This window comes from Zootoca vivipara, chromosome 2, assembly GCF_963506605.1.
Source record: "Zootoca vivipara chromosome 2, rZooViv1.1, whole genome shotgun sequence".
Lineage (NCBI taxonomy): Eukaryota > Metazoa > Chordata > Lepidosauria > Squamata > Lacertidae > Zootoca > Zootoca vivipara.
Genome location: NC_083277.1, coordinates 11,926,556 through 11,950,998, shown reverse-complemented (window position 1 = coordinate 11,950,998; position 24,443 = coordinate 11,926,556). Strand labels below are relative to the sequence as shown.

At 47.2% G+C, this 24,443-nt stretch overlaps 1 protein-coding gene across 1 annotated transcript; it reads left to right on the top strand.

Moving 5' to 3' along the window:
• Positions 1 to 1,559: 1,559 nt before the first annotated feature.
• On the top strand, positions 1,560 to 21,504 carry LOC118080118 (E3 ubiquitin-protein ligase TRIM7-like). The gene is given in 16 exon segments (XM_035105048.2): positions 1,560 to 1,587; positions 2,113 to 2,208; positions 3,374 to 3,604; positions 3,991 to 4,013; positions 5,430 to 5,551; positions 7,717 to 7,749; positions 8,949 to 9,149; positions 9,152 to 9,355; positions 9,358 to 9,491; positions 11,307 to 11,786; positions 14,309 to 14,404; positions 15,097 to 15,327; positions 17,115 to 17,137; positions 18,208 to 18,329; positions 19,202 to 19,234; positions 19,650 to 21,504. Coding segments are annotated over 14 exon segments (2,424 nt in total). The 5' UTR covers positions 1,560 to 1,587; positions 2,113 to 2,208; positions 3,374 to 3,400; the 3' UTR covers positions 20,168 to 21,504.
• The last annotated feature ends 2,939 nt before the right edge of the window (positions 21,505 to 24,443 follow it).

Below are 24,443 nucleotides of genomic sequence, written 5' to 3'. Positions count from 1 at the left end.
AGCTAGAGAGTTCCAGAAAAACGTCTACTTCTGCTTCATTGACTATGCAAAAGCCTTTGACTGTGTCGACCACAGCAAACTATGGCAAGTTCTTAAAGAAATGGGAGTGCCTGATCACCTCATCTGTCTCCTGAGAAATCTCTATGTGGGACAAGAAGCTACAGTTAGAACTGGATATGGAACAACTGATTGGTTCAAAATTGGGAAAGGAGTACGACAAGGTTGTATATTGTCTCCCTGCTTATTTAACTTATATGCAGAATTCATCATGCGAAAGGCTGGACTAGATGAATCCCAAGCCGGAATTAAGATTGCCGGAAGAAATATCAACAACCTCAGATATGCAGATGACACAACCTTGATGGCAGAAAGCGAGGAGGAATTAAAGAACCTTTTAATGAGGGTGAAAGAGGAGAGCGCAAAATATGGTCTGAAGCTCAACATCAAAAAAACCAAGATCATGGCCACTGGTCCCATCACCTCCTGGCAAATAGAAGGGGAAGAAATGGAGGCAGTGAGAGATTTTACTTTCTTGGGCTCCTTGATCACTGCAGATGGTGACAGCAGTCACGAAATTAAAAGACGCCTGCTTCTTGGGAGAAAAGCAATGACAAACCTAGACAGCATCTTAAAAAGCAGAGACATCACTTTGCCGACAAAGGTCCGTATAGTTAAAGCTATGGTTTTCCCAGTAGTGATGTATGGAAGTGAGAGCTGGACCATAAAGAAGGCTGATCGTCGAAGAATTGATGCTTTTGAATTATGGTGCTGGAGGAGACTCTTGAGAGTCCCATGGACTGCTAGAAGATCAAACTTATCCATTCTTAAGGAAATCAGCCCTGAGTGCTCCCTGGAAGGACAGATCGTGAAGCTGAGGCTCCAATACTTTGGCCACCTCATGAGAAGAGAAGAATCCTTGGAAAAGACCCTGATGTTGGGAAAGATTGAGGGCACTAGGAGAAGGGGACGACAGAGGACAAGATGGTTGGACAGTGTTCTCGAAGCTACGAACATGAGTTTGACCAAACTGCGGGAGGCAGTGCAAGACAGGAGTGCCTGGCGTGCTATGGTCCATGGGGTCACGAAGAGTCGGACACGACTAAACGACTAAACAACAACGTGATCATTCCAGAGTGCGGCCACAACTTCTGCCGATCCTGCCTGATCCAGTGCTGGGAGAAATCCGAGGGAGAGGCTTCCTGCCTGCAGTGCAGGGAAACGGTTGAGCAAAGCAGCATCAGGAGAAACCAGCAGCTGGCAAATGTTGTGGAAATAGCCAAGAAATTCAGCCATCTCGGAGGGAAAGAGGAGGGAGAAGGAAAAGGAGGGGTCTGCGAGAAGCACCAGGAGTCGCCAGCACTAAATTCGGCGCAGAATAGCGTTTTGGTATGTGCTTTGAAAATACTGGCCGAGAAACTCCGTGAAAAGGAGGCCGAAGGAAAGGGGAGGGTCTGCGAGAAGCACCAGGAGCCACTGAAGCTCTTCTGCCAGGAGGACGAAAGCCCCATCTGTGTTGTGTGTAATGTTTCCAAGGAGCATAAAGGCCACGAGGTGATTCCTCTAGAGGAGGCGTCCCAGAAGTACAAGGTATGAAATCTATCAGGGTTTCCTTTGGGGTTGGTGAGGGTGAAATATTCTCCACTCCAGCTGCTAAAGAGTAACTAAACTTCTATAACAAACATTTCTAACCCGCCCCCCCCCCGGATTACAGTGCCCCCAATGTCCCCCTACCTGTATGCAGGAGTAACTCACCCACAGTCCTTCCTCCAGAAGCAGCTCCCTTATGAAAAGGCTGGAGGGAGGAGCAATGCAGGTGGCAGGGATAGAATAATAGAATCATTGGAAGGGACCTTGAGGGCTATCTAGTCCAACCCCCGGCAATGCAGGAATTCTGCCCACAGCCGTCCCTGGTTGGGCTCGAACCACCAACCTTTTGGTTAACAGCCAGACACACTGGCCCATTGCACCACAGGCTCCCTGGATGAAAAAAGGCAAAGACCACAGACTTGGGGGCAGGGAGCAAGGGTATGGTTCAATGTTCCTGTTATTATGAATATTAAACTCCCCAACAATGAAAAAAGCAACCAGACTTTGATTTTCTTTTCTTTTCAGGATCAGATCAGCAGCTGCCTAGAAAATGTGAGGAAGGAGAGAGAAAAAATTCTGGTACTTAAAGCAGACACAGAAAAGGAAAGCCAAAACCTGCTTGTAAGCATCATTGTTACTTGAAGGTGAACAAGTGCTATAGTCTCTAGAATCAATATCAGTGTGTGTGTGTGTGAATATGGAATATAGAAAGAGGCTTATTTTTGAACAGTCTGATCTCCCACAGAGCATGAAAGATCATTTAAAGGAGGTGGTAGACTTGTAAGTTTTTACGAAGCACTTTCTCTGCTGAATACAGTGGTGCCTTGCTAGACAAAATTAATTCGTTCCACGGGTCAATTCGTGTAACGAATTTTTCGTCTAGCGAGTCCCAGTTTCCCATAGGAATGCATTGAAACTTAATCAATGCGTTCCTATAGGCTCTGGGGGACTGGCGGCGGCATGCGACGGGGCTTCGGAGAAGGTCAGTCCGATGCCGGCTGTGTGCGAGGCGGCTGGGGGAGAAGTTCTCTTCTCCCAGCCACCGCCTTGCCTGACTGCCCCGACATGGAGCACAGCTTCGGAAGCCTCCGAAACTGCACCCCATGCCGGCTTCGCGCTGCGAGAAGCGGCGCCGCCGCCTCCCGCCTGCCTTCTCTGGTGTGGGGTGCAGCTTCGGAAGCCTCCGAAACTGCACCCCATGCCGGCTTTTCCCTTGGGAAACGCTTCTCCAAAGCCCCGTCCGATGCTCCCTGGTGTCCATGGCGTGCTGGTGGGAGGAGTAGTGGCGGAACGGATCAGTTCCTCTACTTCTCCCCCCCTTCTTCCCACGCTACAGCCCTTTGTGTTCCGCTGGTTTCTGCCGGTTGCCCCTCACCGGCAGAGACCAGCGTAACACAAAGGGGAACGAACTGCAGCGCCGGAAGACTGCAAAGGACGATCAGCTGAGAGGCGGGTCAGCGCGTTCCCCTTTGCAGCTCGTTCCCCTTTCCTAGACGAATGCCCCTTTAGGTTTTGCAATCGGAGGTTTTTATGGCCTCACTTCGCAAGACGAAGCGGTGGCCATAAAAAAAACTCATCGTCTTGCGAGGCAACCTCCGATCGCAAAACCTATTCGTATAGCGGAAAATTCGTCTTTCAGGGCATTCATCTAGCGAGGCACCACTGTGTGTCAGAAGTTGCCTTCCAAGGGAATTCAGATAACTGCTCTCTTCATCCTGCAACAGGAGACTACTGTAGATGCCTGATATTGGCCCACTGTTCTCTTCTTTCAATCTCCTTGCTGCAGAAACAAACAGATGTAGAGAGGGCAAAGATGGTGGCTGAGTTCAGGCAACTGCGCCAGTTTCTGGAAGAACAAGAGAAACGTATTCTGGCTCAGATGTCAGAGGTGGAGAAGGAGATTGCAAAGAAAAGGGAGGATCACTTGGCCAGACTCTCCAGGGAACTCTCCTCTCTTGAGAGCCTCATCCAGGAGATGGAGGAGAAGCTTCAGGAACCAGCCAGTGAACTCCTGCAGGTGAGGCCTGGTCTTGATGCGAGAGGGTGAAGTGTGCTGTTTCAAACTATAGGCATTTCTTAGTCACATAAAAATGTTGCTGGGGAAAACAGCAGTACATGAAGAATGAAAGGCATCAGTCCTGGTGTCGCAAAAGGGGCCCTGCTAGATCAAACAACAGACCCCTTTATTCTAGCATTGTGTTCTCGCATCATCCAACCAGGGGTCTCTGAGAAGCCTAAAAAACAAACCTGTGATTCCCAGAAGCTGGAACTCAGCTGCTTGGTATTCATAACTGACTGCAGAAATGGCTCCACTGATATCTTTCTTTCCTTCCTTCCTTCCTTCCTTCCTTCCTTCCTTCCTTCCTTCCTTCCTTCCTTCCTTCCTTCCTTCCTTCCTTCCAGGATATTGGAAGCTTCTTGCAGAGGTAAGTGATGAAAAAACCCTGCTTTTTTTGTTGCTAAAAAAGTTCTTGAGAGGAACTCACTCTCCAGTTCCTCCTCCCAGAGCTAGCTTATAACTCCATCGTCCATTTCACAAAATCACCGACAAAAATAGGGACACGTTTTCATAGCCATTTGTAGCTATTGGTCTCATCTACAATCATAGGAAGGAAGCCAGTCCTTGTTCCCCTCCATTACATATTTCTCCCTTTTCCCGATTCATTTACTGTGGAATAAGTACAGAAAAGGGGGGACATCCCAAAGGTCCTTGTAAATAGCTTCACTGTTGTTTGTTGTTTAGTCGTTTAGTCGTGTCCGACTCTTCATGACCCCATGGACCAGAGCACGCCAGGCACTCCTGTCTTCCACTGCCTCCCGCAGTTTGGTCAAACTCATGTTCGTAGCTTCGAGAACACTGTCCAACCATCTCGTCCTCTGTCGTCCCCTTCTCCTTGTGCCCTCCATCTTTCCCAACATCAAGGTCTTTTCCAAGGATTCTTCTCTTATGAGGTGGCCAAAGTATCCTTCATGGATCACTGCCTTGTCGTGGCGAAGGGGCTTAAATAACTTAGAGAAGTTATGTTCTGACCAAACGTGATCCACCTGGAGAAGGAATTGGCAAGCCACTCCAGTATCCCTGCCAAGAAAACTCTATGGACAAAGACAACAGGCATATAAAATACCTTCACTATATTTGACATATTTCAGGCTCCTGCAGGTTCTTCCTCAGACATAGGAATGTGAGAAAGGGCCCTGCTGGATCCGGCCAGTGGCCCATCTAGTCCAGCATCCTGTTTTCACAGTGACTAACCAGATCCCGTGAGCAGGATCCGAGCCCCAGAGGACACCCCCCTCCAGTGGTTTCAGCAACTGGAGTTCAGAGGTGCCACTGCCTTTGACCCAGCTATTGTGGCCAATAAGTGTTGATAGCTTTGTTCTCCAAATGACTTCAATATATTTTTAAAATCTTCCATGTTTAGAAAATACAGCTTTAATTTCTAATAATTCTCCCCACTTTAAATGTAACCAGAGGGCTAAAAAATATCAGTAACTTTAATCATTTGAAATGCTTCACTAAAACTGATGCAGTTCTAGATCTCTTTCTAAGGAGCTTGTAGTGTTAATTTTTCTTCTAAATTATTCATTTGCATACATTCAATCTTATCATCACATATTCCCTTCCATGTATTATGGAAGCAGGTGTGTATCGGTTTTCCTTCAACTTAGATGCTTTCTAGATTCACACGTCATCTAGATGCTCCCTTTTGCCATAGGAAAAACCCTGCTCCCAAGACTTCATGATATATCCATCATGCCTTTATCGTCAGGATGAGACACCTGCCCTGTCAGAAAGCTCCTTGCATTGGAAGGATGGTGGTTTGACTTTGTTCTTCTCCCAGGTCTCAGGAGAAGGAGAACTTAGAGGATCCTCCTGTGGCTTTTCCTCTTGCCCTGAAGTGGAGGATCAAGGACTTCTGTGATATAAATCCCTTCCTGGAGGCTGCCATGAAGCAGTTCAGAGGTAATAAAGAAGGGCTGTAAGGATTCTATAAAGGTAAAGGGACACCTGACCATTAGGTCCAGTCGCAGATGACTCTGGGGTTGCAGCGCTTATCTCGCTTTACTGGCTGAGGGAGCCGGCGTACAGTTTCCGGGTCATGTGGCCAGCATGACTAAGCCACTTCTGGTGAACCAGAGCAGCACACGGAAACGCCATTTACCTTCCCGCTGTAGCAGTACCTATTTATCTACTTGCACTTTTGATGTGCTTTCGAACTGCTAGGTTGGCAGGAGCAGGAAACAAACAGGAGCTCACCCCGTCACGGGGATTCGAACCACTGACCTTCTGATTGGCAAGCCCTAGGCTCTGTGGTTTAACCCACAGCGCCACCCACAAGGATGCTATACTTAGATGTTTAAAAGTGTTCATTACAGGCTCCAGGTCATATGTAATATTAGTAATGCCAGGGAAATGAAAGGTTTATGTATTTATCCTCTTTCAATATCCAGGCACCACCCTTTCGTATATAGATGACTTACAACTTACGCTAATTTTACTTACACAATCACAGCTGGATGGGGATCACAAATAAATAAATAAATAGGAAGTGGGGAGGAAACAATCACTTGTTGGGCTGTGGAGGCTCACGTGAGAAATAGTGCTTTTAATCCCGCCACGAAAATCGCTTTAAAGCCCTCTGCATTGCTTACTAGGCTCTGAGCGACTCTTGTGGGGCCATTCAAGATCTTTAATGGGACGGGATGATTCAGGAGGTAATTCTGATTTTGCATGACTTTATGAACAATCCCCAGGAAAGTAACCCTTGCATACGTTGTGAGTTGTTTGTAAAAAGTTGTATTTAACCGCTTCACATCTCTCAGCCAGCCCTTAGATGCTTTCACACTCCTCACCCATTTCCCAAGTAGCCTCATCTTTGGCCTTGAGAATGATATAAGGGGGCAGAAGGAGGGAAGAATTGAGGCTGTCAAAGAGCCACCCAGGAGCAGAGGTGGTGAAGGTCCTGTGTGAGTGTCTGGAGGCGGTTGGAGGATGGATGGCGGCTAACAGATCGAGGTTGAATCCTGACAAGACAGAAGTACTGTTTTTTGGGGGGACACAGGGGGCAGGCAGGTGTGGGGGACTCTCTGGTCCTGAATGGGGTAACTGTGCCCCTGAAGGACCAGGTGCGCAGCCTGGGAGTCATTTTGGACTCACAGCTATTCATGGAGGCACACGTCAATTCTGTGTCCAGGGCAGCTGTCTACCAGCTCCATCTGGTACGCAGGCTGAGACCCTACCTGCCTGCAGCCTGTCCTGCCATGCTCTAGTTATCTCCCGCTTGGACTACTGTAATGCACTCTACATGGGGCTACCTTTGAAGGTGACCCGAAAACTACAACTAATCCAAAATTCAGCGGCTAGACTGGTGACTGGGAGTGGCTACTGAGACCATAGAACACCGGTCCTGAAAGACCTACAATGGCTCCCAGTGTGTTTCTAAGCACAAGTCAAAGTGTTGGTGCTGACCTTTAAAGCCCTAAAAGGCCTCGGCCCAGTATATCTGAAGGAGCGCCTCCACCTCCATCGTTCTGCCCGGACACTGAGGTCCAGCACTGAGGGCCTTCTGGCGGTTCCCTCCCTGCGAAAAGTGAGGTTACAGGGAAACCAGGCAGAGGGCCTTCTCAGTAGTGGCACCCGCCCTGTGGAATGCTGTCCCATCAGATGTCACGGAAATAATCAACTACTGCATCTCACTTTTAGAAAGCATCCGAAGGCAGCCCAGTATCGGAAAGTTTTTTATGTTTGATGTTTTACTATGTTTCACTATATGCTGTGAGCTGGGGTATTATTATTATTATTATTATTATTATTATTATTATTATTATTATTATTATTATTACATCTCCTCAAGATTGTTGCTGATGGGAAGATCTTCTCCTCCTTTAAGGTCTGAGCAGGCCTGAATCTTGTCATTGCCCCTGCCCTGGCAGGGATAGTCAGCATGGTGGATTTCAGACATTTTAAGCTCCACCTGGCAAGGCCAATGGATAGGGATGATGGGAACTATAGTCCACAATACTTAAAGTTCACCATTCTGGTTTCCCCAGCTATAATTGCATGAGCTCATATTGTCATTACCAGGATGATGGTGTGATGTTAAATCTCTGTTCCCTTTTCTTTCCCAGACACTGTGGGATCTGGACTTCAGCTGCAAGAAGGTAAATTTCAGGGTCAAAGGGAGGCACAATTTCAGGAGAAATGGAATCTGCTTCTCAAAAGATGAGGTTATTGCAGCAGCAGGAGGAAAAAAATAAGACACCCCCTGAAAATAAGTCAGTGGTTTTTTTTTTGAGTAAAAATAAGTATAAGACTGTGTCTTATTTTTGGAGAAACACGGTACTACTCATAAGCCAGGTGTCCACCATCCTATAATCAAAATAAAAACATAAACAACCCAATAACCGCCGCCCCCCCCCCACGCACAAACACATTTTAAAAGGGCATTGGATGTCAATCAGCCAAAGGCCTGGTTAAAGAGGAATGTTTTTGCCTGGCACCTAAAGGTGTAAAACGACGGCACCAGGCCTTCATTAAAATGATCTTCTGAAGGATATTATTGGAGGATAATGCATTTTGGTCCTGTTTAATTTTTAATTACCAATATAAAGAAGGTGAGCAGAGCTTCAACATTCCCAACAGGCAAGTCCATTGTTTGGCATCTGCAGAGAGAGGCAGCCTGCTTGACAACGTCTGCTCATCAAAACAGAGCCCCCCCCCCCCGATTCGCTCTCAGAGCCCCAAGCAGGTCATTTCACACACAGAGGGTCAAGGGAGACTACCAGCAGAGCATAGAGACAGTTTTATGGGTGTCGGTGTTTTTACTTTTTATAAACTGCCTGGAAAGGTGGGGTAAAACATCCTTTAAATACATAACTGAACTTGGGTTGTTGCCATGAGAAGGGTGTGTTCTCTGCTCTGTCCTGCTGCCAGATTTACCTGGCATTTCAAGCATAGTATGTGATGTTATGTGATGTGAGGGAAAAGGTTGAGCTGTGAATCAGGGGGACCCTGCTTTGAAGCCACCTTCTGCCATGAGCTTTGTGGGTAAGTACTCTCAGCCTCAGTCCTCCCATCTGAAAAACAGGCATAATAAAGTTGACCTTACTTACAGGGCTGGTGTAAGGTATCTGTGCACAGTGCTTTCATTACCAGAAAATAGGAGGGTGCCTTTTGATGGCACAACTCCCCCAAAACCGGACAGATGTTTCAAGAATTATTATTAAGAACTTGTGGAGCATCCTAGTCCCGAACGCAGTTAACTGAGTCCCTGTTCATTTCAGAGGGAATTACATTACTGTCTAAAGCAAAGCCCCCAGTTGATGTTGTTTCTCTTCTCTTTCCTCATCTGCCCCCACAGAAAACGTAACTTTGGATCCAGACACAGCACATCCCCAGCTCCTCCTGTCTGAGGATCGAAAGAGCGTGAGACAGGGAAAAGTGCGTCAAGACCTGCCAGACAACCCTGAGAGATTTGACCCATACCTCTATGTGCTGGGATGTGAGGGTTTCACATCAGGAAGACATTTCTGGGAGGTCTCTGTGGGAAGAAAGGGTGGGTGGGGGTGGGGGTTGCCAGAAAGTCTGTGAAGAGGAAGGGTGTTTGCTCTTTTGATCCTACAGAAGGGATCTGGGGTTTGGGGAAGTGGGACGGTGGGTACAAGTTCTGCTCCCCCCATGAGAAGCCCAAGAGGATCCGAGTGACCCTGAACTGTGAAGGGGGACGGGTGTCCTTTTATGATGCAGATACAGCAGCCCTTCTCCACTCCTCTCGCCAGCCTCCTCAGGAGAGACCCTCCAGCCCTTGTTTTATGTGTCTGCCAAAGGCCACTTAGCACTCTCTGAGGGTAGAGACAGACAAGCAGATACAATGAATCTAAGTTTTCTCTTTTCTCAGAAGCACTAAAGGGGAAGCCGTATTGGCAGAACAGTGATTGGCTGACCCGAGTGTCTGTCATGATGCAGCTCTCTCTTCTCAGGCCACTTTTGTAAATGGCACTGATTGGTTGAGTCTCCTGTCAGTCCTGAAACCTGCCTGTTCCTCATGGTCTCCCTTGGGAATCAGCGGCTTCAGTTGGTGCAGGAGGAGCAAAGGGGAAAAGAAGCAGACTAATAATAAAAACAAAAATCAACCCTACCCTCATGCTTGTTCTGATGCTTTACTTTTTCCAGTCTCCCAAAAGTCAATGAAGTCTTTCTATGGAGAATACCTTCATCACTTCTGATAAAAGCAGAATTCTGAATAGGCATTTCTTAAAACCTCCCTCAGCCTCCGTCCTGTTTTCAGTTTCCCTTTCCCTCCCCCAAGACCTTCACTAGTTGTGGAGATGCAAGAACCAAAATCCCTTTTTTCTTCGCTGCTGCTCAGGGATGCTTATGTGGCATTTCAGTAAAATCTCTATATCCAAAGAGGCCCAAAATTTGCACGCAACTTAGTTACACGATCACTGCCTTGCATGCTTCATCAAAACAAAAATATCAAGAGGACGCAAGGACGAAAAGGATTAGCTCACTGGTTTTGATGATTCTCCTCTTCACACAGCACTTTGTGTGGTGGCGGCCACTGACTTGCATATCCTCTTAAAGGGTGTGAAACAAAAGGAGGGTTTGAGACCCAAAGCCCTTTCCTGTTGTTCACCTACACAGCTTCAGCTTATTCAGAGGTAGACTACCTCTGCACCAGGAGGTTCCTCATAGCAGGATGTTGTGTTCTGGCAGCCCCAGAAACAGTTCCCCTCTGACCTGACCTGCTGCTGCTGCCACAGGGCTTGTGCAAATAACACATATCTTAATGATTAACATAAGCTTAATGGATATAAGTAAAACAATGTCTACTCCCCCACTACTTTTGTGTGTGTCCTCCCAGAACGCATGGTCTGAGGATATCCCACCTCCAAAAGCTTTCAGAAGTGTCCCCAGGGAAACCTCAGCCCTTTCTTAAGCTCTGGACCCTTCTGCAAAAAGGAACCAGAATCTACAAGGATCCAGAATCTGAATCTGAAAGCAGTTTCTGGTGGATTTATAATGGCATTAATGGTTTTTCTCTTCATTTCTACACTTAAAAATATACCCAAATTAAGGGAAAATAAAATCCTCACTTCAGCATGGATCATATGAAATTTGTAAAAGCATCAACACTGAACAACACAATCTATTTGTAATATATTTTTATTAGGAATGTTGATCAACCACCAGCAATAATAACTTTAGCAGTATCTACAAATATTACAAGTAGGGAGAGGGAGAGAGAGAGAGAAAAAAAACACTCTTCCCCCCCCCCCCCCCCAATCAAATGCTGGCCATGAGTTAGCTCACCCTTCTGGGACAGCCTGTAAAAAAATATTTTTAAAGTTTTAAATTTTAATCCATCTGAGAGCATGGACACAGGCTGGAGATGGGGTCAGTGGAAGGATAGGACTGGGAAGGAGCTGGAGCCGAGGAGCGGCTTAGAAATGCCCCATCCAGCCTCCATCTTCTGTTTTCAGTGGCTGTGGATGGGTGTCCCATGGTCCCGTGGGAATGTGCATCACAGCAGGGGAGGGTCGGTCTTCTTTCACGTGTTCTCTGTGGCTGGGGATGGGTGTCAAATTGTCCAAAACATTCCCGTGTCAAAGACACTCTGTGTCACAGCTGAATCCGCAGCTCCAAGGCAGCAGAGATTGAAATAACCTCACCTGAATTCTCATCTAGGAAACACGCCCATTTGCAGACGTAAAAGAGAGAAAACGAAACCAGATCTCTCTCTCTTCCTGGAGAGGCAGCCGCCATGGCTGCATCTGGGGGCCCCGTGCAGGATCTCTGCGAAGAAGCCACTTGCTCCATCTGCCTGGAGTATTTCCAGGATCCAGTCATCATCCCGGAGTGTGGGCACAATTTCTGCAGAGGCTGCCTGAGCCAGTGGTGGGAGAAATCCGAAGCGGAGGCATCCTGCCCTCAGTGCAGAGAGCAAATTAAGCAGAGGAACCTCATCCCGAATCAGCCACTGGCAACTGTTTTGGAAACGCTGATAGCCAAAAAGCTCAGTCTTCAGGGCTGGGAAACGGCAGGAGGAAAGGGGAGAAGGTGTGAGGCACACCAGGAGCCCCTGAAACTCTTCTGCAAGGACCACAAAACGCCCATCTGCCTGGTGTGTGATAGATCCAAGGATCATGAAAGCCACAAGGTGATTCCTCTGGAGGAGGCTTACCAGGAATACAAGGTAGGAAATCACTCTGGATCATGATTTTGTCGACAATGGAAATAGCTGTAGACAAGTAGGACCAGGGCTTTTTTTTTCCTGGGGGGACGCAGGGGTATGCATACCCCTAAAAAAATTGTGAATCTTTGTACTTTTGTCCATTTACTGTATTTATTTTTCCCGGATTGAACTATAAAATGGTGATTTTCGTCAGTCAAAATGAGAGTACCTACAACAAAATTTCCCCACATTACTGTTATGTACTGAGCTGAATCATAGAGTGATTTCTCCAGGAGGAATTCCTGTGCAGCGTTGTAAAATCCTGCAAGCCTGTTGAATTTAATTTTTTTTAAAAAAATAACATAGAATCACAGTATTGTAGAGTTGGAATGAAGGGACCCTGAGGATCGAGTCCAGCTCCCTGCGCATGCAGCTGTACCCTACGGGCATTGAACCTTCAACCGTGCTGTTCTCAGCACCAAGCTCTAACCAATCAGCTCTAACCATGCTCTAACCACTCTATGAGAGTGCACAAAGCCTCATTTGAAATCTAAAAAAGTGATTTAAAAGTTAAGTATTGCCTGATGCATTAACTTGTATAATGAATCAATTGTTCTGAGGCTTTGATTAGAGCAAAAGAAATTTTGGGATGTCACTTAATACTTGGGAAATGTACCCCAAAGAAGTATAGACGAAAGCAACCAAAGCAAATCTCCCAAGGAAGGGGGTTGGGGGTTAAGTTGCAAAAAAACAAAAACAAAGAAAGGACACTAAAGCAGGATGAAGGCAACACAAAATGACTTTGCAAAAAGCCATGCCATCTCAGTTTGGAGAAACCAGCTTGGACCTCTTAACACGCTGGAGTTCACATACCGTAGTAGACTGAGAGAACAATAGGCTTGTCTTCTTTCTGCCTGTGAGTGGAAGTGACTTCGCTAAGCCTGGCAGGACACTTTACTCTATGGCATTAACCCCTTCATGCATTACTTAGATCAGGCTTCCTAAAACTCGGCCCTCCAGATGTTTTGAGACTACAATTCCCATCATCCCTGACCACTGCTCCTGCTAGCTAGGGATCATGGGAGTTGTAGGCCAAAAACATCTGGAGGGCCGAGTTTTAGGAAGCCTGACTTAGATTTAAGCAGGTTGATTATATGTGGCTAGTTAGGGCACAAAAAAATATGTAGGCAACTGAACACTCAGTCAATTACTACCCCACATTGCCCCTCTGCATATGGGCTGGAGCAACTCCACCAGTAAGTGGGGCACACTATAGAGGTTTATAATAGGGTTGCCATATTTCACGAAGTAAAAATCCAGACACAAAAAGTTGCTGAGCAAAACCTAAACATTCCGCCCTTGGAATCCCGGACATGTCTGGGGGAAAACAAACATATGGCAACCCTAGTTTATAGAATTGTGTGAGATGTGTCAAAAGTGGAGGGGTGGATTAAATAGAAAATTTCAAGTTTCTCTGCTCAAGCATGAGATGATTATTTAGAATCTGGACATGGGAAGGAGCTCCCTGTCATAGCTGCCAAGTATCCCGTTTTTGCCAGGAAACCCCCTTTTTTCCTACCGTTTCCCGGCGGTCTCCCGTATAGGTTTTTATCTCATTATTCTCCCTTAAATCCGCTTCTGCCGGCGGCCATTTTTCTGGTGCCGCTTTGCCCTTCTATGGGCACCAGAAAATGGCAGCGCCGGCGCCAGAAGTCGTTGTTACGCGTTTCCGGACTTGCGTAGAAGCGACTTCTGGTGCTGGCGCCACCATTTCTGGTGCCCATAGAAGGGCAAAGCACCACCGGAGGTTGCGTCTACGCAACTTGGATTTTTCTGTCCAGGACTTGGCAGGTATGCTCCCTGTCTGCCCCATCTCGAGAGGTGTTGAACCCATATTGAATCCAGTAAGTAGCCTCCTCACCCCACTTCTGTGTTACAGTGGGGGAAAGAGGGCACCTCGGAGACCTTAGCAAAAACACCGTGGGATGAGCAAGCATATCAATCAACTTGCCTTTTCCATGTACAGTGGTACCTCGACTTATGAAGGCGATCCGTTCCGCGGCGCTCTTCAGAAGTCAAATCCTTCGTAAGTCGAAGCGTCCATTTAGCGCATGTGCAAAGAATGCGTGCAGGGCGAAAATACCTTCGGGTTTGCGGACTTTGGAAGTCGAAACCTTCGGAAGTCGAGGCATTTGTAAGTCGAGGTACCACTGTATACTAAAACAATTACTGTACAGTGGTACCTCGGTTTATGAACACAATTGGTTCCGGAAGCCTGTTCATAAACTGAAGCGAACTTTCCCATTGAAAGTAATGGAAAGTGGATTAATCTGTTCCAGGAGGTCTGTGGAGTACTTAAACTGAAGTGTTCATAAACTGAAGCGAACTTTCCCATTGAAAGTAATGGAAAGTGAATTAATCCGTTCCAGATGGGTCCGCGGCGTTCGTAAACCGAAAATTCGTAAACCGAGGTGTTCATAAACCGAGGTTCCACTGTAATAACTAAAAGAAGGAGCCAGACTGTAATTTTGTTTTCTCTTCAGGATCAGATCAGCAGCTGCTTAGGCAATCTGAGGAAGAAGAAAGGGAAAACTCTGGCATTTAAAGCAGACGTAGAAAAAGAAAGTCAAGACCTGCTTGTAAGTTTACTGTTCCTGGGAAGTGGAAAAGCGCTATTGTCTAAAACAAGGGGGTGTGTGGCAAACCTTTTGGACCAGTGGGCACATTTCAACTTTTGGGAGAGTGCTGGGGGTGCTCTTCACAAAATGGATGCCATGGGGAGTGTGGCTTCACTCAAAATGAGAGAGACATATCCCATAATTCTTTCTAAATGAACATTTATTTAACTCCATTGTTTCTTTGCTGTTTCACATTTCCTATCATGTGGAAAAGGTCTCCTTTTTCTTTCTGACGTTTCCAACATGTGGCAGGGGTGGGATAATTTTTATATATTTTGTTCCTCTTTACTGACATAATGTACCACCTGCTCATTATTTTATAGCAATTTTCTGTTATCCCTGAATTAAATGTAAACCTACCATATTCAATGAACCATAACTTCTCCCACACTTCCAATTTCCCCAATATTCTGCCGCGCTGGTAAGAGTGGGTGGCGGCAGCGGGGGTTGCCTGGGGGGCGCATCAATGAGCCTCACGGGCCGCATCCGGCCCATGGGCCTTAGTTTGGGGAACCCTGTTCTAACAGGTAGATGTTGTGAGAGAAAGTTACTTTTAGCCTGATCCTTCTCAAAACTGACTTCTGGATGCTGCAAAGCCAGACTATAGTCCTGATATTGTCCTCCTGTCTTTTCCTTCCACTTACTTATCACAGAAACAAATAGAAGCAGAGAAGGGAAAGTTGGTGGCCGAGTTCAGGCGACTGCACCAGTTTCTGGAAGAACAAGAGAAGCCTCTTCTGTTCCAGATGGCAGAGGTGGAGAAGGAGATTGCAAAGAATAGGGATGAACTCCTAGCCAGACTCTCCGGGGAACTCTCCTCTCTTGAAAGCCTCATCCGGGAAATGGAGGAGAAGCGTCGGCAGCCAGCAAATGAACAACTGCAGGTCAGGCTCCTTCTGATGCGGGGAAATCACTTCGGAATTCTTCCCCACATTTTAAAATGTTTATGAGAAGAAGAAGCCAAGTAGCACACCTTGGCTACTTCCTCCCTGCACATCGCCACTTAGTTTTTAACTTCCGGGAACTGTTGTATTGTTCTACAGGGGAGCAGTCATATATGAGGGGCTGCTGCAGACTTAAGAACACCCTCCCTGGAGAAGCCAGGCTGGCTCCTTCCTTTCTGTCCTAAGAATAATAATAAGAATAATAATTAATAATTAATAATTTATTTATACCCTGCCCACCTGGCTGGGTACCCCCAGCCACTCTGGGTGGCTCCCAAAATAATATTAAAAATACAATCAAACATTAAAAACTTCCCTAAACAGGGCTGCCTTCAGATGTCTTTTAAACATCTGGTGGGAAGGTGTTCCACAGGGAGGGTGCCACTACCGAGAAGGCCCTCTGGTTCCCTGTAACCAGTGGCAGAGGATGGGGTGTGTGGTGGGTGTGGCTCGTCGCGGGTGTCATCCCTAAGGGGGGGTGACATTGCAGCGCCGCCGCCCCTGGGTCGCTCACTGCAGATGGCGCCTCCCCGGGATGCTCGCCACAGGCGAAGCCCCCCCCCCCCCCGGATGCCAGCCCTGCCCCCGCGGGCACAGCATGTGCACCACTCCAGGTGCCAGAGCAGCTAGCTCTGCCTCTGCCTGTAACCTCACTTCTCACAGTGAGGGAACAGCCAGAAGGCTCTCGGCGCTTTAAAGGTCATCACCAACACTTTGAATTGTGCTCGGAAACGTACTGGGAGCCAATGTAGGCCTTTTAGGACTGGTATTATATGGTCTCAGCGGTCACTCCCAGTCACTTCCAGGTCTTTTTGGAACTGACTGCTTATAATGCATGTGAACATGATCCCTGGTTTGTGAGCATGGCACCAGCATTCTGAGAGCCAGCGTAGTGTAGTGGTTAAGAGCGGTAGACTCGTAATCTGGGGAACTGGGTCCGCATCTCCGCTCCTCCACATGCAGCTGCTGGGTGACCTTGGGCTAGTCACACTTCTCTGAAGTCTCTCAGCCCCACTCACCTCACAGAGTGTTTGTTGTGGGGGAGGAAGGGAAAGGAGAATGTTAGCCGCTTTGAGACTCCTTAGGGTAATGATAAAGCGGGATATCAAATCCAAACTCCTCCTCCTCCTCCTCCTCCTCCTCCTCCTCCTCCTCCTCCTCCTCCTCCTCCTCTTCTTCTTCTTCTTCTTCTTCTTCTTCTTCTTCTTCTTCTTCTTTGGGGTATGCTGATGTCATGCGCGCATGTTGCGGGTTATGCAAGCACGGCATGTTGACGTCGTGTGGCCAAGTGTGCATGGTCCTTCCTGGCCCATAGCTCTGGCTGGGTGACTACGAACTGCACTTCATGAATGCTAGGATGCCAAGACACTTAGAAGTTAGGTCCTTCTAGGGAACTTAGACATCCTGTTTAGCAACTAGATGGGGGAGGAGGATGTTTGGATAAGTCCAAATATTCAGAAAAAGTGAGCACAAGGGTTGAAAGAAGCATTCTGGATCAATGAAATTATTTGTTTCCATTACAATCTTGAATCTGTGGTTCTTTGATTCTAGGTGTGCCTCAGTTTGACTCAATTAGAATTAAGTTTCTCTGCATGTTTAAGAGGGGAGTGTTTTGCCAAAAGATAGATATGCCTCTCTGTCTCTCCCTCCCTCCCTCATTCATTCATTCAGACCCACACAGTATTCTGCAGAGAAGTGACCCAACTGACTTCTTTCTTTCCCTCTAGGATATTGGAAGCTTCTTACAGAGGTAAGCATAAAAGAAAAGAAAATTCTAGTTAATTAATTATTCTCTCACTAGTGAGAATAATATTTAAATTTTAGGGTAATCAATCTTTAAATATTCCCTTAGAGTAATTAATTTTCAACTATTCAACATGTTTCAGACTCCTGCAACCTCTTTCTCATCTACAAAATATACAGTCACACTTTATGATGTTGAAATACCCAGTCACTCATACTACGGTATTAATTATGGAAATATGCCACATGATTTACAAGTATTATTTCATTTTAAAATATCATAATAATGTCTTAAAATAGAGAGCAAATTTTCACTGGGTAGCCTTCCTTACCCTCATATAGTCTGTGCATATATATATATTTAAACACACACACTGTTTTTCTCTTTTTAAATGATTAATTTTAAATGGGCCTAACCCTAAAATCTCTCGCTGTCCAAGGATTCTATTTTTCATTCACTTCCAACAAATTAGATATTTCTTCTATATATCTTTGTACATTTGCTTCTATTTATTTGCCCCTAGGAGTCCACCGTAACTTGTCCAATTCTATTTAAAAGTATTTCTAAAACTGCTAAATATTGAGAAATCTCTAAAGGGTGTGCAAAAATACAACATAACAGCCATAATAAAGCAGCATCATAATAACAGGAATGCAGTAATAAGAGGGTCTAATCCAGGGGCTCGGGTAGAATCTGGTTAAAAAGATAGGTGTTTACAAGATGTCTGAACACAGTAAAATCCCTGCTCTTCACTTCCTATCACACATTCCATGATGTGGAGATTAACTGACACCAGGAAGAGACACCTGGCTTTTCAGAAAGCTACTTGCCTTGGAAGCAGAGGTGGCCCAATATGTTTTGGTGTCTGAGGCGAACCAAAACACAGCGCCCTCCTCCCTGCCAAGGAGAAAGGGGTGAGTGAAGATCTAAGTCAGGAACAAGAGTAGAAGGAAGATCAACATTGAGATCTGCTGCCCCTCTGGATTCTGCCACCTGAGGCGGTCACCTCACTTTGCCTCATGGGTGGGCCGGCCCTGACTGGAAGGCAGGTGGTTGATGTTGTTCTTCTCCATCAGGTCTCAGGCAAAGGAGAAGTTGGAGAACCCTCCTGTGCCTTTCCCCTCTGCACTGAAGTGGAAGATCTGGGATTTCTGCGATATAAATCCCTTTCTGGAAGGTGACATGAAGCAGTTCAGAGGTACTACGAATGGCTTCATTGGTTTTATAGTGGGTATTAAAAACAACAACAATGTTCGTGAAAAGCTCCAGGTCACTTGTAATATTAGCTGGGCCAGGAAGATGGAAGATGTGACGGCCAACTGAAAAAGCAGCAATTTTATTTCACGATGAAAAGGTCAGTAATCAACCTGCAAACTACAAACTACCCAGCATTGCTTAACAGTGCAAGAGTGAGCCTTGCACTGTCAGAAAACATTGTATTGTCTTCAGTATTGTCTACACTGACTTGCAGTTCATTCTCCTGGTTCAGGAAGGCTGAGCTTGCTTGGAGTGGCTGTTTCAGCCATCAAGTTGCTCAGACCAAGAACTTCTTTTCACCCCTTCCCTTCTCTCTAACAGGCCTTGATTCATGCAGGTGCTTTAATACACCTCACAGCCTCTCATACTGCTAGCCAAGGGCTGGAGGGCCCCAAAGCTCATGCTTGGGCTCCAGTCTATTCAATTCCTGGGCACCCAAGGGGGGGGCAGGAGGTGTCCAAGATCCAGGCAGTAATTCTGGCAAGTGAGATCTCTGATCCTGGGGCAGGGGTGTCTGGATCCGACAGCTCCTCAAGGCTGCTGGTGATGGAAAGATCTGTTGAAGGGGGGGCAGTTTTTCAAAGAGACACCATGTCCTTATTCTGGACACTAATACATCCCCCCTACCTTGACTTATCCAAGCTGTAATGCTCTGATAGCCAATATGGTGGCTTCCAGATGTTTTTGACAACAACTCCCATCAGCCTCAGCCAGCATGGCCAGTGATTAAGGATCATGGGACTTGTAGTGCACAACATCTGGATGATACCTCTGGTTGCCTACCTCTGATATAATGTTACTTTTCTTGTCTAGACTCTCTGGGATCAGGACTTCGGCTGAGAAAAGGTATGTCATTTCAGGGTCTGCTGGAACCACAATTCCCGGGAGAGATTCCAAGTTACCAGGCCATTGGGGCTCCTCTGTCTATGTCTGTTTTCCCTGCTAGCACTTTCTATGTCTGCCATACATGTTTCTGCCGCTGCCATCTGAAATATGGGGATAATAATAATCCTGTTTTGCCTTACAGAGTTGCTACAAACATTTCAATTACATAATGCATGTGCAATGCTTTTAAACACTTGAAAGCATGGCACACATGTAAATCTTTATTATAAACCAAAGGAAGCATCCCAATCCTGGATGAGGCCCATGGAAGTCCTGCTGATTTCAGAGGGAGTGTTTTTCCTTGTTTCGTGTCTAGACAAAAGCCAGTCTCCCAGCTGACCTTGTTCGTCTTCTCTTTCCTTCTCTGCCCCCACAGAAAATGTAACCTTGGATCCCGACACAGCGAATCCCTGGCTCCTCTTGTCTGAGGATCGTAAGAGTGTGAGGCGAGGAGGAGAACGTCAAGTCCTGCCCAACAGACCTGAGAGATTTAACAACTATTATTATGTGCTGGGCCGTGAGGGGTTCACAGCAGGCAGGCATTTCTGGGAAGTCACCGTGGGGAGCGATGAGGGGTGGGCTGTGGGGGTTGCCAAAAGGTCTATCAAGAGGAAGCAGGTGATCACTGCCGGTCCCGAAGAAGGGGTCTGGGATCTGGGGAAGTGGGGAGGCGCATACAGGGCTGCCTGTCTCGGTTCCCGGACTGTTCTGCCCCTGAGTTGGGAGCCCGGGAGGATCCGAGTGACCCTGAACTGTGAAGGGAGGCGGATGGCCTTTTACGATGCTGATAGAGCAGCCCGCCTCTGCACGTTCTCAGCAGCCTCCTTCTCAGGAGAGACCCTCCATCCTTTGTTTTCTGTGTTCAGTAAAGGCCATCTAACCCTGGCTGCCTAATGGTGGAGGCAGGCAAGACAGGGGGGAACCCCCTGCTGTCGCCACATGCATGCTGCCTCCATCCCAGGAATGAGCTCAGAGGTTACTTTCTCCCGGAGAAGAAGCCCTATTTGCAGAACAGTGGCTGGCTGGCTCTTTCGCCGCTTGTCCTGCTCAGGCCAGGTGTGTCTAGGAAAGGCTAGTGGTGCCAGCCAGAAAGCCTGTAGACCAGGGGTGTCAAACTCAAATTCATCGGGGGCCGCATCAGCAGTTTGGTCACCCTCAAAGGGCCGGTTGTATCTGTAGGACTATGTGTCCACTCTTTATTATCATAAATTATTGTCACTGCATTCAATTATTACTGTTTTTTGTAATAATGTAAGTAATAACTAGCTCTGAAAGCAGAAACATAGTCAGAATAATGGCAAGTGGATATTTGAATGTACAATTATTGTACAATTTATTGAAAAATGATTTTTGGTAACTGCACTGGGTGGTGGAGGCTCGCTAGGGTTTCATGCAGGACCTTTGCAGAGCTACTAGTACCTGGAGATGCTGGGGTCCTTCTGCATGCAGGACAGATGTTCTGCCAGTGAGCCACCACCCTTCACCAAAGGGACTGGCTGAGGTTGACTCACTGGAGCTGCTCTCCTGGTTCCAGGGTTTAAGGGCCAGAAGTATAAAGCAGCATCCTATGTTTCTGAGGAGAGGGAGAGGGAGGGAGGGAGGGAGGAAGGAAGGAAGGAAGGAAGGAAGAAAAGAGGGAGTGGGAGGGAGAGAGGAAGGAAGGAAAGAGGGGAGAGAAAGAAGAGTAGGAAATAAGGAAGGGAATAAAGAAGGAAAGAAAAAGAAAGAGGGAGAGAAGACGGAAAGGGAGAAAGAAGAAAGGAAGTAGAGGGAAAGAAAGAATAAGAATGAGGGAGAGGAAGAAAGATGGGAAGGACGGAAGGAAGAAAGGAAGTAAGTAAGGAAGGAAGAAAGAAAGGAGGGAGCAGGGGGGAGAGAGGAAAGAAAGAGGTGACAGAAAGAAGAGTAGGAAAGAAGGAATAAAGAAGGAAATAAAAAGAAAGAGGGAGAGAAGACAGAGATAAAGAAGGAAGGAGAGGGAAAGAAAGAATAAGAACGAGAGAGAGGAAGAAAGAAAGGGAAGGGGGGGGTCGCTGCCTTGATTCAGCGCCAGAAAAGAGCGCGAAGGGACCCAGGGGCAAAAAGCATTTCCCGTGCAGCATGAGGCAGCAGATGTCCGTTTTAGAAGAAATGCGTAAAGCCTCAGAGTTGCACATTCGTGAGGCTGAGCCGCTGCTGAGCTCACGTTCATGAGGCTGAGCCGCGGCAGGAGGAGGAGGAGGTGAGGCAAGAGGAGGCGGAGGCGGCGGCTTGCGGGTCAGCGCCCGGCAGCGCCGCACGGAGAGTCCCGAGCCTCTGGGACGCAGCAGTGCTCTGTAGCACTTTGAATCCTCCTCCTCCTCCACACGGCGCTGCTGGGTGCTTTGTCTGTGCTTCAGCAACCGTTTCCAGGCGCCGAGCCGTGGCAGGAGGAGGAGGATTCAAAGTGCTACAGAGCACTGCTGCGTCGCAAAGGCTCGGGACTCTCCGTGCGGCGCTGCCGGGCGCTGACCCGGCAAGCTGCCTCCTCCTTCTCCTGCTGTGGCTCGGGGCGCTCCACGCAGCGCTGCTCTGGCCGCCTTTCTACCCCCCCCTGCCCCCAGCTGTTTGTCGGTGCTTTGTCGGCGCGGCGCTTCAGCAGCAAGGTCCCGCTGCTGGGTCCCGCTGGCTGGGGCGTTCGGCGGGCCACATGACGAGGTCTGGCGGGCCGGATTTGGCCCCCGGGCCTTGTGTTTGACACCTGTGCTGTAGACCCTGTCCCAAGCTTCAGTCAGTGTTTCCTCGGGAGTCTATGGCCTGGGTTGGTTATGAAACTCGGATGAAAGAAAGAAATTCCTGTGTCCGCCTAGGTCTTTCAGTAATTTTCCCAAGGTGGTCGCCATAGCTGCCAAGTTTTCCCTTTTCTCGTGAGGAAGCCTATTCAGCATAAGGGAATTTCCCTTAAAAAAAGGGAGAACTTGGCAGCTATGGTGGTCACGCTTACCTTGCAGGTGATGCTGGAAGCCAGAATGGTACTGATCTAGGGAACTCGGGGGGGGGTGCATTTCCATGTAGTATATAATTATTTCCATTGAAATAATCTGCAGCTAACAGTTGGGCAGATCAGTCTATAGATTTTTGTACTTTGTACTCTGCTTGTACTTTTGTGTTTGGAGTTTTTGTGTGTTAAGACCAGGCATAGGCAACCTTGGCTCTCCAGATGTTTTGGAACTACAACTCCCATGATCCCTAGCTAACAGGGCCAGTGGTCAGGGATCATGGGAGTTGTAGTTCCAAAACATCTGGAGAGCCAAGGTTGCTTATGCCTGGTTAAGATGCTTGCTTTTATTAAAGATTTTGCTTCCTGTTGCTCTTTTGTCATCTTGTCTCACAACAAATGAAACTTGAATTGTAGAAAACACAAACTGAGAAAAGAGGAAACGCATGTGTTTCTGTACACTAAGAAATCTTTAATAAAATATAAAAAAAGAGAAGTGTAACAGCCTCATACACCACATAATCCTGCCTCCAGAAACTGCAGTGATGTAGGCAGAGTATGATATCCCATGTAATCCTCACAGCAGCCCTGTGAGGTAGGACAGGCTCAGCGGAGAGGTGCTGACTTAGGCAGGGCCTCGCAGAAACCCCCCAATCCCTTGCTATCAGGAATGCCGATGAGGCAGCATTGGCAGGCATGGGGAGAGGCCTTCACTTGAATGTGCCACACGTCCCTCAGACCTTCCCACTCGACAGGAAGTGTAAGGAGAAGGGCTTCGAGTCCCTAAATGGGATTTGTGTTAACTCAACTTTTGGCCAACCACCTTTCCCAAACTAGCTGTTCTCTATGTAGAAAGAGAAAAGCAATGAATTCCTTATTTTATTTTATTTTGCTGGGGGGGGGGGGAATACACCATCCATACCATAAAGATCCCTCATTGATAAGATGACTGCTGATGTTCCTTCCACCTCTATGATTCTATCACCACTGAATAAACAAACTATGAGCAGTGTTTTAATGCAAGTGGAAAGCATTCGGAGTTATAAAACGTGGGATGTAATCCACTGAGAGCAGTCAAGTACAACATTCCTTGTTTTGCTAGAGTGGGCATGCAAGGGAATGTTTGGTCCAGCCAGTTGAAACTTCCTGTTCCTCCTGGCCTGGAGCATCCTTCCTTGCATGTGACTAGAGGGTGGGCGTGACCTTTCCAGACTTGGTAAAAGGACAAGGCATGCTGCCTTTTCCATCTTCCTTCCGTCCTGCAAACTTCTGAGACTGCTAACCGCAGTCACTAGGTCTACCTACATATGGGGTAAACCTGTTTGTATACGTTTGTAACTTTAAGCCTAAAGCCTGCCTTCAGGGATCACATTGTGCTCTACCTGATCTTAATTAAAAAATATTTTATTGCTTATGAACAAGACTGCGGTGTCTTTATTCTTTTAGGAGGGATTCAAGGAGTCTTACCAGGAAAATATTAGAACACATTTCAATCTGGACAAGCCTGATTGAATTGCGTATTGTGTTAGAAAATCACATGAGTTTGCAACTAGTTTTCTGCTGTGTAAAGGGGAATGCACTATGCTAAGTAAAGAAACTTGCTAATGCAAGTTAGGAAAGATATTAATAAACAATATATCCTCGTCTGCTACCCTGAACATTCCCACAAGATGCTTATTGCAGGGCTGGGTCAAAGGTAGGTTGGAATCTACTGACAGATCTCCAGTGATTGCAGAATATCACCAGTGGTTTCTAGCTGTCAATTGTCTTAACACAGCAACAACTCGAAGAGCTCGCCATCACTGTAAAAGCTGCGAGAGTGAGGAAACCAGGAGTGGATTAATGTGCGCATCTCTTGCGCTTGGCTCTGGTGCTGATCACAAATTCCTAGGCTGAGCGCATGCTCAGAGGCACTCTCTTCCTCAAGAGACCTTGGCTGTGAGTCCTGGAAGACCTGCTGTTCCCTGTCTTGCAGGCCTTTTCCCACCTGGCCTGGGAGTCCTGCATGCTTTAGTTGAGATTCCTGCACTGCAGGGGGTTGGACTAGATGACCCTCAGGATCCCTCCCAACTCTACAATTCTATGATTTTAAGAAAGGCCAGAGATCTTGGATGTCTCTTAGCGCAGTCTCAGGTCATTGAGCCTGAGCTTCCATAGCCACTGCCCACCAGGACCCGCCATGGGCAGGATTGGCAGCCACAGCGGCAGGGATGT